The sequence below is a fragment of the Toxorhynchites rutilus genome, chromosome 1 (assembly GCF_029784135.1).
Source record: "Toxorhynchites rutilus septentrionalis strain SRP chromosome 1, ASM2978413v1, whole genome shotgun sequence".
NCBI lineage: Eukaryota > Metazoa > Arthropoda > Insecta > Diptera > Culicidae > Toxorhynchites > Toxorhynchites rutilus.
The window spans coordinates 192,284,554-192,303,499 of NC_073744.1; the positions used below are offsets into that span (position 1 = coordinate 192,284,554).

Genomic DNA, 18,946 nt, shown 5'->3' on the forward strand with positions numbered 1-18,946 from the left:
CGTTTATTCGTTTCTTCGTATATTCGTTTATTTGTTTATTTGTTTATTCATTTATTCGTTTATTCGTTTATTCGTTTATTCGTTTATTCATTTTTTCATTTATTCGTTTATTCGTTCATTCATTTATTCATTTATTCATTTATTATTTTTTTTATTTATTCTTTGATTCGTTTATTCGTATATTCCTTTATTCGTTTATTCGTTTATGCGTTTATTCGTTGATTCGTTTTTTCGTTTATTCGTTCTTTCGTTTATTCGTTTATTCGTTTATTCGTTTATTCGTTTATTCTTTATTCGTTTATTCGTTTATTCGTTTAAACGTTTATTTGTTTATTCGTTTATTTGTTTATTCGTTTATTTGTTTATTCGTTTATTCGTTTATTCGTTTATTCGTTTATTCGTTTATTCGTTTATTCGTTTATTCGTTTATTCGTTTATTCCTTCATTCGTTTCGTCGTTTATTCCGAATAATTATTCCTATATTCGTTGATTCGTTTATTCGTTTATTCTTTTATTCGTTTATTCGATTATTCGTTTATTGGTTTTTTCGTTTTTTCTTTTACTCGTTTATTCGTTTATTCGTTTATTCGTTTTTTCGTTTATTTGTTTATTCGTTTATTCGTTTATTCGTTTATTCGTTTATTCGTTTATTCGTTTATTCGTTTATTCGTTTATTCGTTTATTCGTTTATTCGTTTATTCGTTTATTCGTTTATTCCTTTATTCGTTTATTGGTTTTTTCGTTTTTTCTTTTACTCGTTTATTCGTTTTTTCGTTTATTTGTTTATTCGTTTATTCGTTTATTCGTTTATTCGTTTATTCGTTTATTCGTTTATTCGTTTATTCGTTTATTCCTTTATTCGTTTCGTCGTTTATTCCGAATAATTATTCCTATATTCGTTGATTCGTTTATTCGTTTATTCGATTATTCGTTTATTGGTTTTTTCGTTTTTTCTTTTACTCGTTTATTCGTTTATTCGTTTATTCGTTTTTTCGTTTATTTGTTTATTCGTTTATTCGTTTATTCGTTTATTCGTTTATTCGTTTATTCGTTTGTTCGTTTATTCGTTGATTCGTTTATTCGTTTATTCGTTTATTCGTTTATTCGTTTTTTCGTTTTTTCGTTTTTTCGTTTTTTCGTTTATTTGTTTATTCGTTAATTCGTTTATTTGTTTATTCGTTAATTCGTTTATTCGTTTATTTTATTGTTTCAATAGAGCAATTCACATTTTAGGTTAGATGTGTGTATTAGAAATAAACTTTAAATATTGTCACAGGGGTACCGAAGGGTACTCGACGTTACGCTGACAATTGGAAACGCCGCAATAGCCAACTGTGTGAGTCTCATCTCTGAATGATCTGAACTTCAGTCTAAAGTATGGCACGGTAATGTGCCGGATATTTTTGTGCAGCGGTAATGAACTTGAATAAGAATGCACACATATTTTGGGTCAAAAATAAACTCTCGGTCCGTGTGGTGATTCACTAACCTTTGGAATCGATTCAAAATGTCATGCCGCGACGGTATTCGCACACATTTCGCGCTGTCAAACACAATGCAACGAGAGCGAGAGCGAAAGAGAGTGAAGTTAAATTATGAGACAGCGCGTCTGCTGAGAGTGCATACAATTTTGCTGAGTCAACGCCAAAGTGGCTTTTATTCAATTGTTGTAATTCTCGTATTACGTACACTACAAATTAATCGAAGCAGGCCGATGGGCATTACGAAAACAACAAAACCCACCAACACCAGCGCGGAATGGCAAACGTCAGCACAACATTTTGCACGATCGTGTAAGGAATAACCTCAAACTGTTGACAGAAGCAGCACCGCACGCACCAAACGGGCTGACCGATGTTTACGGGTCCATACCGGTACCCAGGGCGGTCGGGTAAGTGTTTGCCTCGTGTGCAGCCGCCTGATAGCAACAAGGTGAGAATTTCATTCATTCATTCATAGAGCGCTTCCTACCGCCAGCGGGATGCTGTATATATTTTCACTTTGTTATCGTCTAATTATAGCGCCGAGACCGCAATCAACTCTGCTGGTTATTTTGGGGTTAGCAGCATTCCAAGCGTCCGCGTCAGTGCTTCGCCCACATATTGCTGTTGTTCGGCAGCCTAGTTGGATCGATGCCAGCGGCAACACAGAGATCAGCAGGTCCAGAGGTAAGTGATGTTTGAATTTCAACACTGTGTTTGGAGTTTACCTTTCCCGACTCGCGTGTCAAATGGACATTTTAATTTGTTTTGATTTCCGCGGAGGAAAATAAACACCCATAACCAAAAAGCCACTTTGCAAGCTTTCGAATGATTAATATCACCAGGTTTAATAGAACACAACGAAACAAGACCGATAAGCTACCGAAATGTGATTACCGGGAGATCAAAGCAACGGTTCTGATGCATTTTCATCAATCCCTCGCTGTTTTTGGATTATTTCTCGATCGGTGCAAGCCCAAACAGTTTGTCGTCACCCCGTCGCTACTGACCTGCTTCACTCAACCACCGTTTTTTTTGCGTTAAAAATTCCAATTATTTCGCTCCTCGATGGGACTGGCCAGCCGGTCCCAAACACCCACACGCAGCACACAACACGACGCACGCGAATAGATTGACCCAATCTGACCGATTTGATTAAATTTCGAGACTTGATTGATTAATGACTTCGTCTTCCACAATTCAGATTGCCGCGATGGAGCGAAATCACGCACGCACGCACTTTGACGGTCCGTCGAAAAACGCCCGCGTCACGACCGACACGACTCAACTGAACGGTCGGCGTCACATTTGCAAGCGCGCGTGCGAAAAGCGCTCACGACGGGATGAGAGTGTGATCGGGAGCAAAACTGGGGAGATTATTAGCGCACAGACAAGCGGACTGAGCAAGTTTGATCGCGGGGATGTCAAACGGGGGAAGTCACTAATAAAGATTGTACTCGAAAAAAATGCAACACTTTCTTTTGTGTATAAATTTCAATTGCATGGGTAAAAAGTGATGAAATTTTGGGTAAAACTAGTTTAGAGTGTAATGTTTACATGTGCAAAATTTCGTCACAATCTGTCCAATGGTTATCGAGGTGGTTTCCAAACAAGAGATGCTTCTATAAAAAATTATGGGCGCGCTCGTGGAAAATTCATGCCAGTTCCACAGGTGGATCGCGAAACAGTTGGAAATCGATCATTCGACCGTGTTCCGTATGGAGACCCAGACGACCCAGCGACGAACTGGCAGCGGAAGAAAAGCGAAGACAACCGACATTATGAAAGCAAGGAAGGTGAGGGATTACTTCAAGCTCAATCCGAACCTTTCGATTCGGGACGTGGCCAAATTTTTCCGTTTGGCAGGCAATGTCCAGCCTAGATCTTCCGGAGAAGTTTCGGCAGAAGAAGATCGACAAATTTGCCATGATCTGTGGGTGCAGCAAATTCAGCAAGCCGTACGTAACGATCGGCGTCATCAACGACCAAATATATAAAGAAGAATGCCTCCAGAAGTGCCTGCTACCCTTTCTCCGGTCCCACAATAGTTACACTCTGTTTTGACCGGATGGACCGGTAAAATTCTGGGCGATTTTGAAGGAAAACAAGGAAGGTCTTCAAAAACCTGGTCGTTTTTGAAGACCTTTTTGAAGAAAGAGTGAATGAAAGTGTGCAAAAAAGGATGGTGCAAGTGTTGCACAGGATTGATGGGTAGCATTAAGTCCAAGGTGCGGGTATTTAGTCTTAGAAAGGAAGTTGAATAAACAAACTTTGCAAAAACATAGCTAATAACGTGTGTTGCAGTTAAAATTTATCGCTTATTTTTTCACTGCAGCGCCCCTAGTTGTCACATCGAGAAACTATGGACAGGGTTTTGATCCGGATGATTTGTTTATTCAGTAGTGAAAATTTCATCAAAATTGAAGGACACATTCAAAAGTTATCGACGACAGAACGTGAAAGACGGGGAAAAGTTCTGCACACTCACGTTGAGAACCCGACGTAATCAGGAGGAAAGATCGCAAAATTCCGGAAATTTCCAACATCGACTGTGAATACCCTACTCAAACGTTACCGAATTGGTGTGGCTTGCGGTCTTATCATGCCTGCAAATACTCCGATAGGACGTGAAAACAATACCTGGTTGGTAAAATCAGTGCAAGGAAGCTGTACGAGCAAGTGTTGACCAAGTACATAGGACGCATTTTGATGGACGATGAAATATACGTGAAAACGGATTTCGGACAAATAGCCGGTAACAGATTTTACCTTGCCAAAGTGAAGGAAGTGTTGCGGGTAGGTTCAAATTTGTTTACGCAGATAAATTTGCCCGTAAGTTCATGATTTGGCAAGGAGTCAGTAGTTGTGGAGAGAAGACGAAGGTTTTCATCACTAGAGCAACAATGAAAGAACATGTTTACAAGGAGAAGTTTATCTCCAGAACAGGAATTTGCCAAGCGTGTTCGCTTACTGAGCGAACGATCATGTGAGTGCAATTCCATTGATCCATTGGTTGTTTTTCCAACTAGTCTTTTTCAGAAGTCTAGAAAACTTAGTAGTTGAATGTCTCAATGATAGAAACAATCAAGCTTGTTCATTTGAAGAAATATTCTATTCTAATGAACGTCTGTCATCCATAATCGAGCGGGCAAGAACACTCTGTCCCGTCCTACTCTCCTTGCATTTCTGATAACGTAACAATCTTTAGAATCTCACATCTGAAATTTATCTCCATCATTAAATCCACCTTGCTCCTCATCTGAAAATCGTGTATGTTATGTAGGGTTTCTCTGCGATTTCGTTTGTTCGTTCTTGATGCAACTTGAACTTTTTTATATTAAAAGGCTTCAAAATTTGCAGTTCATTCGCCTCTAGGATCTGTGACACAATAGTAAAAAGGCTATGAGGCAAACAGACAAACAGACAAACGATTTTTGCAATTTACAATTTTATTCATTTAGTTATTTTTTTCAATTTATAACTTTTTGCAATTTGCTTTTTTTCCCAATCTGTTTTTTTCTCAACATACTATTTTTTGTTGTAAACAATTTTTCAATTCATAATACTTTGCACTTTATGATTTTTCTAAACAATTTGTTTCAATTTACGTTTTTGTAATTGTTTTTTTAATTACCGTTTTTTTCCAATTCGTTTTTCTCAATTAAGATTTTTTGTTTAAGTTACGTTTATTACGTAACTTGAAATCGCAACGCAAATATTTTTTAACTTAGATCAGTTTTTCATTTTTCTTAAATAATGTTTTTGGCACTTATTTACCACTTTTCGCAATTTATATTTTTTTCTTCAATTCCTATTTTTTGCAGTTTAAGTTTTATCGATTCACGATTTATACAATTATTTGATTCATTTTTCTATATAAGTATTTTGAAATTAATCACTTTTTTTTACTATCTTCTCAACTTACTATTGGCTGCAGTTTTTTATTTTTCGATTTGGCAGTCTGCATTTTTCGATTTACGATTTTGTTTAAATATTGAGTTTCAATTGTTATGTGATTGTTTTCAATCCTCGTTTGTTTTTGGAGTTCCTTTTTTATCAAACCTTTTTTTTTATTCGATTTACCTTTTTTCCATTTTGCAATTATTTCAATGTGGCATTTTCCACAATTTTGTTCTTTTTTTCAACTATTTTTTATTCCAATTTACCATTTTCCTAAATTAGGAAGTTTTCCAATTTGCGATCGATCAAAATTCATGTAGTTTTTCAATGTACAAGTTTTTCGATTTGTTTCAATTTGTTTTTTTTTTCAATTAACGATTTATTTTAGTTACGGTTGTTTCTTCCACAAGTTGTGTGGTAGTTTTCCATTTAATGTTTGCTTTTGGAACTCACGTTTTATTTTCCATTTTTAGATTTACCGTTTTTAGCAATTTGCAAAACTCTTTTTTTTTGACGTTTTCTTTTTTAATTTATCATTTTCCTAAGTTGTCGGCCTATGCGATTTTTACGATTTTTCACAATTTATGTATTTTTCAATCTACGAATTTCTCGGTTTATTGTTTTACATTTTACCATTTTTTTATTCGTTCGTTCGTTTATTCGTTCATTCGTTTATTCAATAGACATCGAAAAGTCAAAATAATAAAAAAAATCGAATGATCTTAATATAAAGAAATCAAATGAAAAATCAAAATATCGAAAATTTTAAAAACCGAAAAATCAAAAGTTGAATGAAAAATGAAAACGAAAATTTACAAAATTTAAAACTTCAAAAAATCAAAGGATTAAAAAATCTAAAATCAAAAATAAAAAAAATAAATTAATCGAAAATCGAAAAATAAAAAAAAATAAAATAAAAGATGAAAATCGAAAAGTCAAAAAATATGAAAATCAATTCGATAGTCTTTTTTGATCGAAAAAAACAAAAAAAAAAAAGGACAGAATTCAAAAAACTAATTAATGAAAAATAATAAAACAAAACAAAAATATAAAAATCGGAAAAATGTAATAATCAAAAAATAAAAAAAAATAAAAATCATTAAATCGAAAAATCGACGTATCGAATACTATATATTGTAGTTATATAATATGTGGGTATGGAATCTGGAAGGTGATATCGAATCTTAAATCTAGAATGGTGATTTATAAAACCGGACAAACCATGATAATCTTTTGGACAAACCATGATCATAATTTGATATTATTAGCAACTAGAGACTTGGAGCTTTTCAGCAAACCCAAACTCGTATTGATTCTATGTGATTTTCATTTACATTTGCATTTACTAGTTGCGTGAAAACACCCTAAATCGAACAAACCAAGTTCATTTACCCCAAATAAAAACTGAAGTTCTATACTGAAAAAAACTTTCTAAAACCAAAAATTCAATTTTCATTTTCGATCCGGCACTCCCGAATTGTAGCCAAGTGTTTTGGAAAAAATGAAAAAAAATCAGTCATTTCTGAAATGACCCCTTCCTCGAAGGTAGTCGAATTCTAGTTTTTGAAAACATTTCAACAATTTTATATATTATATATGTTTTTTCCCATATTTTTGTTGCGGATTCAAAAAATTTTACACAAGCCACATTTTAATAGCTAACGTTTTTCAATAATAACGATTTATAGAAAACTTTGAAAAAAATTGAAGGAAACATTGTAAAGCTTACATTTTAAACATGTTACATGTTATAAAAAAACAAACGCCACCGTTTCAGACATTCCTCCAATTCTATTTTTCATTTTGATGAGAAATCGTTGGAGTGCACAGGATTAATTTCATTGAATTTAATGCGTTCCCATATTACTCAACCGAATCATGGAGACGCTTGTTATTTGGTGAAATTTTAAAGCAAATGTCCTCGAATATTTTCCCATCGCAGCGAGCTGTAGAGTAGTGCGGGACAAAGGTGCGCACGGGGCAAAAGTTCGCATTGGCCTTTTTGTAACAAACGACCATGAAAGTTCGGGAATAATGCATTTGTTTAACACATTATTACACCAGCTGCTCACACATAAACAGGATACATTTCATGAAAGTGTCAAAAAGTTATGAGATAAGAAAAGTTTTGCGTTAGTTTGATCTAATTTTAGCATTTTAGTTACCTAAAATAACTGGAAAGCTCGAAACTACATTGTCAAGAAAACCTTTATTCTATAGTAGATAATAGTGCGTATTCGTTTTTGTAAAAAAAATTCATTAGCTTTTTTTTAAAAAAAATCGATTAGTTGGAAAATTGCTTGTGGGGCAAAAGCGCGCACCGTCTTTTTGCTCTCAAAAAAAAAAAATAAAATGTTTTCAACTAAATTTTTATCAAGACCCCCAAGAAAAAAAATTAATTTAAAGAAATGCACTTCAGAATGCCCGAAGTGGCCCGACAGAGGCTTCGGGAGGGAGTCTTGAAGCGCGGGTTGTGGCATTCCTCGGTATTTCTGAATCAGCTTTGAGGAAGGGGCTCATATCAGTAAGTGAGTTATGGTTTGGATAGTGCCAGTGAGCCCCTAGGGTGGTTTAGAGGATCTGGCGAACTATTGCAGAGCACTGGACAAAGCTTTCTTTGGTATGACTCTCAAAGATTCACTGCGCCTGGCGTTTGATTCAACGGAAGCCAACACCTCCAGCACGAACTCAACCAAGTTGCAAAACTGGCAGGAAGATTTGGGCTTCTAGCTTCATGAGAAAAAATCGTCTGTCTCTTCGAACCCCGCAACAGCGCTCAAAGGCAAAGCGTCGGAATCCTCAGAACCGTAATCCAAGATGAGAAAAAATATGCTTAAAAATAATTCAAAATGAATTTCAAAAGAAAAATGTTTTTTTTTACATATTCATATTCCAGTCTGCACAATGGCAAGCGAGTACAAAAGTACTCGCAGTTTGCATTTATTTACAGTGCCGATTTTCTCAGAAACCTTGGTTTTGAAGTCTGTGGTGGGGAAACACTTTTCAGTCGGAACAAAAATACCCCCGACTAGCATGAATTTGCAATGCCAATTTCCCCACGCTCCATGGATTTGAAGTCTGTGTTAGGGAAACACATTTTAGTCGGAACAAAATAACCCCAGACTTGCATGAATTTGCAATTCCGATTTCCTCCAGGCACCTTGGTTTTGAAATCTGTTAAGGAACACATTTCGGTGGGTACAAAAGCTCCCTCTACTTTCATGTGTTTGCAATGCCGATTTCTCCAACGCTGCTTGGTTTTGAAGTCTGTGTTAGGAAACATTTTTTGGTGTGAACAAAAGTCCCCCTACTTTCATTTGTTTGCAATGCCGATTTCCCCAAGGCTGCTTGGTATTGATGGCTGTGTTGGGGAAACCATAAATCGGGCCAATCAAAGCGAGGCAGTTAGGGCGTTTAAATAACGCTTAACATTTGACAGTTTCAATTGTTTATCTAATGAAAAATAACATTTTATTAATTACGATAGATGCGTAGATATGTTCCCTATCAATTGATGCAAATGTCTTTCCGATCCAGTAGGGAATGTTCGAGTTATGAGCATTCGAAATCTTTCATTTTTTCCAGCATGTTCTGTGTTTTTGTTTTCATTTTACCTCCCCTCCCCATATATTCCGGTTAGACGTAGTCCCACGTCACAACTTCTCGTCAAAGTAACAAAATATCCTTGTGCAGAATTTATTGGAGTTTTGAAAACTGCCTTTCGATTTGCGATGTGATGGTTGTTTATTGAATTATTCATCATCAAAGACGAAGCGGTAATTTTGCATTCAAACTGAAATATCTCGGTGTGGGAAGGTCCTACAGGAACGTTCTTGGAACCAAAAAAAAAGCTGATTGATGAGGTTAATAGGATTCGCTGTTGAGTTGGTTGGCAAAAAATTTTGTTGGTCCAGAATATTCTTGAAAAAGGAAAGAAAAATCGATTTTTCATTTCTTCCCGATATTGTTGCCCACTACGCCTACACACACCAAGATAAAAATATGTACGTAAAATATTCTAATACCTGAAAGTTGTAGCTTCAAAATTATGCGCCTCCCATCGATATGCGTTGATTTTTCACGAAGATGTCAAAAATCACTCAAAATTTCCGACTTCGCACGCTGTTCCTCTAATTTTTGACGTAGGACTACGTCTTACATTAAGGGTGCCAAATCAGGAAACCGGTCACGTTTTTATGAAATAAAGTTAATGTTAATAACTATTTTTGCTGCGAACGGATTTTAACGATTTGCATATCGATCGGATCGGAAACTTTCTAAGATTTGTTTGGTATGCTATACATTACAATCTCATAGTCTGTATATGGTTTAAATTCCCATTTTCCCATAAATTTGTTCTGTCCATTTGTGTACTTTCCCGAACAGAGCTATCCATAACGAGCAAATTATGCAGCCGCTAGAATCGAAACAGTCGGAGACGAATGAATCGTTGGATTTAAAGTCTCCGCAAATAAATGAAAAGAAGAAGAAGAATAGAAACAACGAAGGCGGATAGCGAAAAGAGAATATTTGCGAAGTAAGCTGTCGCTAGTGTATAAGTATTGCATCTCCTCTGAGTAAAATTTTCAGAACCTTTCTGTGTCCGAAACAACAAAGGTCGCTTATTCTGCTCGTTTTGTGTTTTATGTTTCCCCTTGAGTTGTGAACGCTAGCGGAACTTTTTACTAAAGAGTTATTTATGAACTTTCGACGTATTCGCAAATGATATCGGAAATGATAAACCAACAAATTTAAAAAAAAAAGATTTCATAGTCCTACGTCGTAAGCGGTCGTGTCTCGGATACAACACCTCGAATTTTTTTGTCGAGTGTATTTCTAGGTGCCAAGAATCAATCATCACAAAACTAAATCAAGTTCGACCAAAACACCTACTCTTATCCACCCATAAAACACCATGCAAACCCCCCCCCTCCTTCTCCCCACTGGATGGTACCAACACACTCAAGTAATGATGCTTCTCCCGCTGGTAATGATAAATCATTTATTTCTGATACAAGATATCTCAGAAGTACAATTCAAAAAGTGCACACCTTTGTCCCATATGGTACGCACTTTTGCCCCCACTAAGGGCCTTTTTGTATTGAAATAGGTATTTGTCCGACCACAAACACAACTCGAGAAATGCTTGTACTACGTTTTGAAGGTTATATGTTATATTACAATTTGTTTTTTTATCTATTGCATTTTTTTCGATTACTCGATTACAGTCTTTACACTAGCACACTCTATTGAATTAATCCACGTTTTTGCATGTTGCGATGGAGGGAAATGCATCTTAATTAACTCAATTTTTCTGTAGAACATTGTCATTTTAGCGTTCCGCAAGGATTCGAGAAAATCTCACGGTTTTCCGACGCTTCCTCTCTCTCTCTTTTCGTATCTCCGCAGTCACATTCGATGAGAATATTATAACGAACAAAACATTTCATTGCTCATTTCATTCCAACGGTCACTCCGACGACGGCGGAATTACGCCGAAGGCCAAGTTTACGTGGCTACAGCATATGTCGGGATTGTTTTATTTTAAAACCGGGCGTCGAATATATCGCACGAGATGATCGGAGTACGTCATATTTGTGATGGGGTTATTTTCGGGGCAACAACAATGCGTCGATATATTTAGAATTTTCGCGCATTTTCGCTCTGATTCCAGTCTCATTGATTCCGGATCCCGTTTGACCGATGTGACCAGAGTGATTCCTCGAACGAGTGAGCGTTAAAACTAACTTAATTTTATTGTCCCAACCGCCCGGAAGGGCGGTACAACTTCTGCGAATCTCTCTTGCGATATGACAACCCCAAAAGTTTGCCCCCGTTGGGCAAATACTGAGCCTACTAGAAGCGAAAGTTGGTTGCAGGCTTCTAATTCAAATTTATTCCCTCAGTATTCTTTAATGAAGATTATCGGTATGGACACGGCTCGGTGAATAGCACCGAATTAGAGGTAGGATGGAAGCTGTTGTTCCTTTTTTTTGTTTTGTTCCACCGTAATTTACGGCCCCTCTGTCTTCCATTCAGCAACATTTGCAACAAAAGGGTAGAATGATTTCGTCAAGCCGAGGAACGTCAAAGTCCCTCCACGCGTTGGCCGAAATGAATAGTGATGATGTCCTCCACAAAGCGTAAAGCGAATTTAATGGCAGCTCTTTAATATTTCGCCCCCCCCCCCCGCTCTTGCGGAATGGTTGAATCTGCCGGGGCACCTTTCGAGCACTTGTACCGAACCGTTCCAACGGGGACCGTTCGAACGAACCACGGATGGAACCATCTTGCGGTAAGGAGATGTGTGTTCAACTAATTACAGTGCCACATTTAGTGCGGCGGCCGCTTGTTCTCCGCTAGAGTGCTGAAATTGCGTCTTTAGCGGTGTCGTTATAATTCTGACTTACGGCTCCGACGTTTCCGCTCCGTCGCCCATTTCTCGGCTGAGGAAGGCTTGAAAGGATTCATTTAAGTGGATGGTGAAAATGATTTGAGTGCATGCGACTCATTCAGTGTGGCGGGTTAACTGAAATGAGATTTCTGAACGAACTGCTTCAAGAATGTGTGTACCTTAATTATTAGTGAGCCTTGTTTAATTATCGAAAGCATGGATTTCTTATTCTGTACATTGATAAAACTTTACGAAAATTCTTCTGAAAATCTTGCTCCACGATAGATAGCAAATAATATTACCAAGTTTTGACAAAACAAGAATCTATTGCAATATCCTGAGCATACCTGAGATGAGTATATTTTATTCGATTATATTGGTAAGCTTCAAAGCACATAGAAGTTTATCCTAATGGGCCAATATGCCAAAAATCGCTCTGTAGCCATCTTGGAAATATACTGTGTTTTGTTAACATTATTCAATATGACATTTCAAGTGGCGAACGTTTCGTTTGTCCTATACGCAAAACATTTATCTTCGAAAAAGGTACCAACGCTTGAATTTAGAAAAATGGACAAATTTTACCAATTTTCCATGCATTCATCTTAGCTCCTTAGCGTACGATTTAATTTTCAAAAGAGCGGACCAGATGCAAACGCTTCGATGGGTCACGCATCGAATAATTTCACTACTCTGCTGGGCGTCTTGGCGCCTTGGGATATGCAAGCGCACCACAAGAGAGGCTCGACGTTGTACGTGAAAGGGTTAACCTGGTGATGGGACCATTTGTGCTTCGTCAATCATAGTAACCCAGGAGCTTAAAAAAATTACAGCGCTATCAGTTGAACTGCGGAAGTTATGGTGAAAACAGTAAATATGTAACTGCAGAAAAAATGTAAAGTGGAAATTGTAAATCTATATATATATAAGTTATCGCCAGGTCCACAAGTTATCGCCAGGCCCATATAATCAAACCAGCTACCATACTGACGGCATAAGACGTGCTGTGACTGTAAACAACGGAACCGGATCGCAGCAGAGACCAACCGCGGAGGCATCAAATTATGCCGATTCAACATCTCTCCAAGTAATAATGATTTCCAACTCGTATTGTACCAAAAGAAATTGAATAAAGATTCAGATTAAATTAGTGAGCCGACGAGAACAGTCGCGTTTTCCTTTTTAGCTTTAGCTTAGTTTAGTTAGTCTTTTTTTAAAAACTCCACTTCCTCACATGGGAAGTTAAGTGGCGCAGTCGGTAGGATTAGTTAGCGCCCCGTGTTGAGTGTTTAGTGAAAGTGTTCCCTGAGTGCATATCAGATACAAAACGCAGCAGCTGACACATCACGGAGCTAACGACCTGCTTCTACATAAAAAGAACCCAAAGGATATGGGACCATTTCTTTTTCTAAGGTAAGAATTTTATTTTATTCTACTAAATAAATAAGAAAAATAAAAAGTGGAATCAAACAATACATACCAATCACTCAATTACGATTTAACTATCTATCAAGTGCCAAAATAATTAAAGAGTTTATTCTATTAAATAAATAAGAGATATAAGTGAAAATGGACTGGAGATGGAGAATAAGTGCGGAATTAATTAAAGTAAAAATGGATGCGCATATTGCAGAATTGCAACAAGCCATCATGGACCGAGATGATCAAATTCAACAGCTTCAGCTTGAGATACAAGGCGCCGTTGAAGCAGTACGCGCTGCTCAACATGCCGCCCCACAAATTGTTGCTCCGCAAGCAGCACAAATTATTCAACATCAACCTGAACCTGTGAACGTTCAAAACGATGTTGCCAACAATTTTGCCAGAACAGAAACAATCATAAAATCTTTGCAAACACCACAAATCATAAGGGACATCGCTTGTTTCGATGGAAACCCAGTGAAACTGCACAGTTTCATCAAATGCATCGACAATTTAATTCCACTTCTGGCCGAAGCTAGAAATTCCCCTATATTTCAAGTCTGGATGCAAGCCATCCGTAGCAAAATAATAGGAGATGCCGATACCGTTCTGGAAATTTACGGCACCTCGACAGATTGGGACGATATTAAAAACACATTGATTACACATTATAGCGATAAGCGTGACGAAATTTCCCTCACGCGGGATTTATTTAAATCGAACCAGAGCACTACCGTAGAAGAATTTTATAGTCGGATTTCTCATTCAATTTCACTGCTAGTGAATTTTCTCAATTTGAACGAAAATAATGCTGACGTGAAAGCAGCGAAAAATTCATTTTATCAAGAATTAGGTCTAAAAGTATTTTTGGCAGGATTAAAGGATCCACTTGGACCAATCATAAGAGCACAATGTCCAAAAACACTAAAGGAAGCGTTACGACTCTGCCTCGAGGAAGGAAATTATAATTATGTTAGAAACCCTTTTAAAGCTGCACCCCCAATTCCACCAAGACCCAACAATTCGATCCCAAATTTATTCCAACAATACCCTAGATCATCACAGCAACATTCTAGGCCATTCCAATTACAACATAGACCATTCCAACCACCACATAGACAATTCCAACCACAACATAGAGCATTTCAACCACAACCTAGAGCATTGCAACCACCTTTCCATCCACCTCCAAGAGCTCATCACTCACAATCTTTCAATCAACCACGCTTCAACTTACCGAACCCCCAAAGGGACGCGTATGTACAAAGACCCAACGATCAACAACCGAGACCGGTACCGATGGAGGTTGACCACTCCATGAGAACTCGTCAAGTCAATTATATGAATAGACCCAACTTCCAAATTCCTGAGGAATTAAATCCTGAAAATTACTATTACCCCAATAATGACGAATACTATTACGCATATCAAAATTTCGAAAACCAAAGCAATGAGATTTGCTCAGAAACCCAGCCATCAGACCAACAAATTGAAACCAATAACGAAGAGAAAATCACAAATGAAATCGATGACCTAAATTTTCGACAGCAGGATGCAGAATTCAATCCAACGTAAATAATTTCATACCATATATCGATGTTCCTACTTCGAAAGGAGTTTTAAAATTTTTAATAGATACCGGGGCAAATAAAAACTACATAAGCACCCGACATGTTCACTTTGAAAATTGCAGACACACCGATCCAGCCATTGTCACTAATATGAACGGTTCTCATACAATTAATCGTTTTGTAGAATTCAATCCATTCATTCAAGTGCCTCAAACACAAAAATTGCAATTTTACGTTTTTGACTTTCATCCATTTTTTGATTGGTTACGAATCTTTACAAATGCTTCGAATCGACATTCTCACAAATACAAATGAGTTACAATTTCCTACTGGGAAAATAAAAATGAAAAGAAAATATCCGTTTGCTACTGAAATACAATTGAATCCTGAAGAAACGAAAGTAGTGAGCCTTCCAGTAACAATCAGTGAAGGAGATTTCTTCGTGAACACTGACATGAATATTTCCGATACCACATTTATTCACTCTGGAATATACAACGCCGTAAACAATCGTGCTTTCATGACAATTACTAATTACTCAAAGGAACCTACTAAAATTAACATTGAGAAACCCTTTGAATTCGAATTGAATAATTTTGAAACACAAATTCGCACAACAACTCCAGTTCCAATAAACCGAAGACTTTTTGATCAACTAAGATTGAATCACCTCAACTCAGAAGAAAAATCGAAGCTACTGAAAATAATTGCGGAAAACCAAGATGTATTTCTATTAGAAGGAGAAGCTTTATCATTCACTAATGCTATTAAGCATAATATTCAAACAAAAGACGATTTACCAATTTATGCCAAATCATACAGGTACCCTTTTTGCCATCGAGAAGAAGTGCAGAAACAAATATCCCAGATGTTACAACAGGGTATTATAAGACACTCAGTTAGCCCGTGGACCTCTCCAGTTTGGATAGTTCCCAAAAAGCTAGACGCCTCTGGCAAAAAGAAATGGAGATTAGTGATTGACTATCGTAAACTGAACGATAAAACAATCAACGATCGGTACCCAATCCCCAACATTTCCGATATTCTCGATAAGCTTGGGAGATGTAATTATTTTTCTACTATTGATTTTCCGTCTGGTTTCCACCAGATAGAAGTCGAGAAAACAGACATTCCAAAGACGGCTTTTAGTGTCGAAAATGGGCACTATGAGTTCTTACGAATGCCATTTGGACTCAAGAATGCGCCATCCACATTTCAAAGAGTGATGGACAATATTCTTAGAGAGCATATTGGTTTGCGATGTTTCATCTATATGGATGATATCATCGTTTTTTCTACAAGTTTGCAAGAACATTTAGACAATCTAAAGAAAATTTTTGATTCATTGTCTAAATATAATATGAAAATTCAGCTGGATAAGTGCGAATTTCTAAGTAAAGAAGTCGCCTTTCTGGGACATGTCGTCACATCCGAAGGTGTGAGACCAAACCTGGATAAAATCGAGTCAATTCAAAATTGGCCTTTACCTAAGAGTGATAAAGAACTTCGAGGATTTCTAGGAATACTCGGTTATTATAGAAAATTTATAAAGCACTTTGCAAAAATTGCAAAACCTTTGACTAACTCTTTGAGAAAAGGTGAAGAAATAGTTCACAATGAAGACTTCGTAAAGGCATTTGACAAATGCAAAAACATTTTGACCAGTAGTGACATCCTTCAGTACCCAGACTTCACAAAACCTTTTATTTTGACCACTGACGCGTCTAATCACGCAATAGGTGCCGTACTTTCGCAAGGGCCAATAGGTAAAGATAGGCCAATTGCCTATGCCTCTCGTACCCTTAATAAATCCGAGGAGAATTACTCCACCATAGAAAAGGAGCTATTAGCAATAGTTTGGGGTTGCAAACATTTCAGACCATACCTTTATGGCAACAGATTTACACTTTATACTGATCACAAACCGCTCACCTACAGCCTAAACCTCAAAGAACCAAATCAAAGGCTCATTCATTGGCGGTTAAGTTTATCAGAATTTGATTTTGACATCCAATACAAACCTGGCAAACAGAATGTGGTAGCCGATGGATTGTCCAGAGTTTTCCACGAACTTAACATTAATGAAACTGATTCATCTTCCGACGATATCACCGTGCATTCAGCGAATACTGATGATTCAGAATTCATACAATGCACAGAGGCTCCCATAAATTATTTCCATAATCAAATTATACTCAAAATTGGTGAAGAAAGTACTACTTTCGAAGAAGTGTTTCCCAGAGTTTACAGGCGGACTATTACCAAAGTAATATTTGGCGTACCGTTTCTAATTAAAATGTTTAAAGAATATATGGACCCTCGACGCACAAATTGCATAATATGTCCAGAAAATCTCATAAACCAAATTCAAATAGTTTATAAAAATTATTTCAGTAGATGTCGTACTTTCAAGGTTAGAATATCACAACGCTTACTAATCGACGTGAGATCCGATGAGGAGCAAGATACTTTAATTGAAGAAACTCACGAAATTGCACATCGTGGAATTCAAGAAAATCTGGCAGTAATGAGAAGAAGATTCTATTTTCCAAAAATGAAAATTAAGATAAGGAAGTTTATCATATTATGTAATACCTGCAATCGAATGAAGTATGAGAGAAAACCGTATAAGATTCTTCTAGGCGAAACCCCTATCCCAAAGCAACCATTGGATATTATCCACATTGATGTGTTAATATCCCAACCTAATTTATTTTTATCAATTATAGACAAACTGTCTAAATTTGGATTTCTACTTCCTATTAAATCAAGAACCACAGTCGACATTAGAAAAGCTATTGTCAAATTTATTTCATTATACGGAACACCTAAAATGATAATATCTGATAATGAACCAGCATTCAAATCCATTGAAATGCGGGACATGCTAGACAAACTTCACATTCAACAGTATTTTACACCAACCAACTACAGTGAACAAAATGGAACGGTAGAACGATTCCATTCAACAATAGAAGAAATTTTCAGATGCAATAAAGACAAATATGAGAATGTCAACAATAAGGAAATGTTTCAAATATCGTGTAGCTTGTACAATAATACAATTCACAGCTCTACCAATATGAGACCTCGCGAAATATTCTACGGAATAAAAAGCGAAGAAGAACGACCTTTAGATAGAGCCCAGCTTTTGGAATACTGTGACAAAATTTATAAAGAAGCAGAGGCTAGAGCTACTGATACACAGCAGAAACAACATCAACAACAAAATGCATCTAGAGAAGACCCACCATTACTTGAAGCCGATCAAACAGTTTTTAATAGACGGCAGGGTATTAAAGCAAAAACTAAAGAATGGTTTCAACCTGTTAAAGTTGTCGAAGACAGGAACCAAACGTATGAAGACGATAAAAATAGGAAACTACATAAAACAAAAATGCGTAGAATAAGGAAGTAATAAAATGAACTCTAATCTATTTTTCTATTTTAGGATATGGACCGCCGTCCGAACTCTCTTATTTCTCGTTTTAGTATCTGGAACTATGGGCAGGCAACCTACCATACAAATAATGGAACTTAGTCACAATCCAGGTCTGCTAGCAATAGAAGCACACATTTCTACATTACTCGAGAATTATTCAAGCAAATGGAACCAAATTAGGCATATTGAGGTTTTAGGGTGCAATAAATGTTTCTATGATGGTTAAACTCTCCACCCCCCTCTCTAAGAGGGGGCTGCCATACAAATGAAACATAAATTTCTGCACAACGCGAATCAATCAAGCAAATGAAACCAAATTTTGCATGTGAATGTTTTAGGGTGCAATAAATGTTTCTATCCAAATACAAATTTCTGAATTACTCGAGAATTAATCAAGCAAACGAAACCAGATTTGGCATGTGGAGGTTTTAGGATGCAATAAATATTTCTATGGTGGTTAGACACTCCCGCTCTCTAAGGGTGGACTTTCATACAAATGAAACACAAATTTCTGCATAACTCGAAAGCTAATCAAGCAGAATTTGGGATGTGAGGGTTTTTGGGTATGAGAAATGTTTCTAGAATGGTATGACACCCCTCCCTCCTCTGGAATGGAGAGGTGGTCCCATAAAAATATTACACATATTTCAACCAAAAATATTCCAGCCATACATGAAAATTGAAAGTTTTCGGAAAACTCCGAAGGAAAAAGGCTAAATTCGAAAAATTTAATTCC

General features: G+C 36.8%; 2 protein-coding genes across 7 annotated transcripts in view; one reads left to right on the forward strand and one right to left on the reverse strand.

Annotated features, from left to right (window-relative positions):
- LOC129762697 (uncharacterized) overlaps positions 1–2,698 on the reverse strand; it is a 458,495-nt gene extending 455,797 nt beyond the window's left edge. For 3 of the 5 annotated variants that reach the window (XM_055761196.1, XM_055761193.1, XM_055761191.1), the window contains exon 1: positions 1,806–1,964. In XM_055761196.1, coding sequence (XP_055617171.1) covers positions 1,806–1,949 — 144 coding nt within the window. In that variant the 5' untranslated portion in view covers positions 1,950–1,964. Of the gene's footprint in view, positions 1–1,805; positions 1,965–2,378 lie in introns of those variants that run through there. The other 2 variants (XM_055761194.1, XM_055761195.1) reach the window with 2 other exon arrangements.
- The window catches only part of LOC129762704 (GDP-D-glucose phosphorylase 1), a 141,637-nt gene continuing 124,479 nt past the window's right edge, over positions 1,789–18,946 (forward strand). For both annotated transcript variants that reach the window (XM_055761206.1, XM_055761207.1), the window contains exons 1-2: positions 1,789–1,932; positions 2,022–2,168. The gene's annotated coding sequence lies outside the window, so the exon portion shown is untranslated. The remainder of the gene's footprint in view (positions 1,933–2,021; positions 2,169–18,946) is intronic.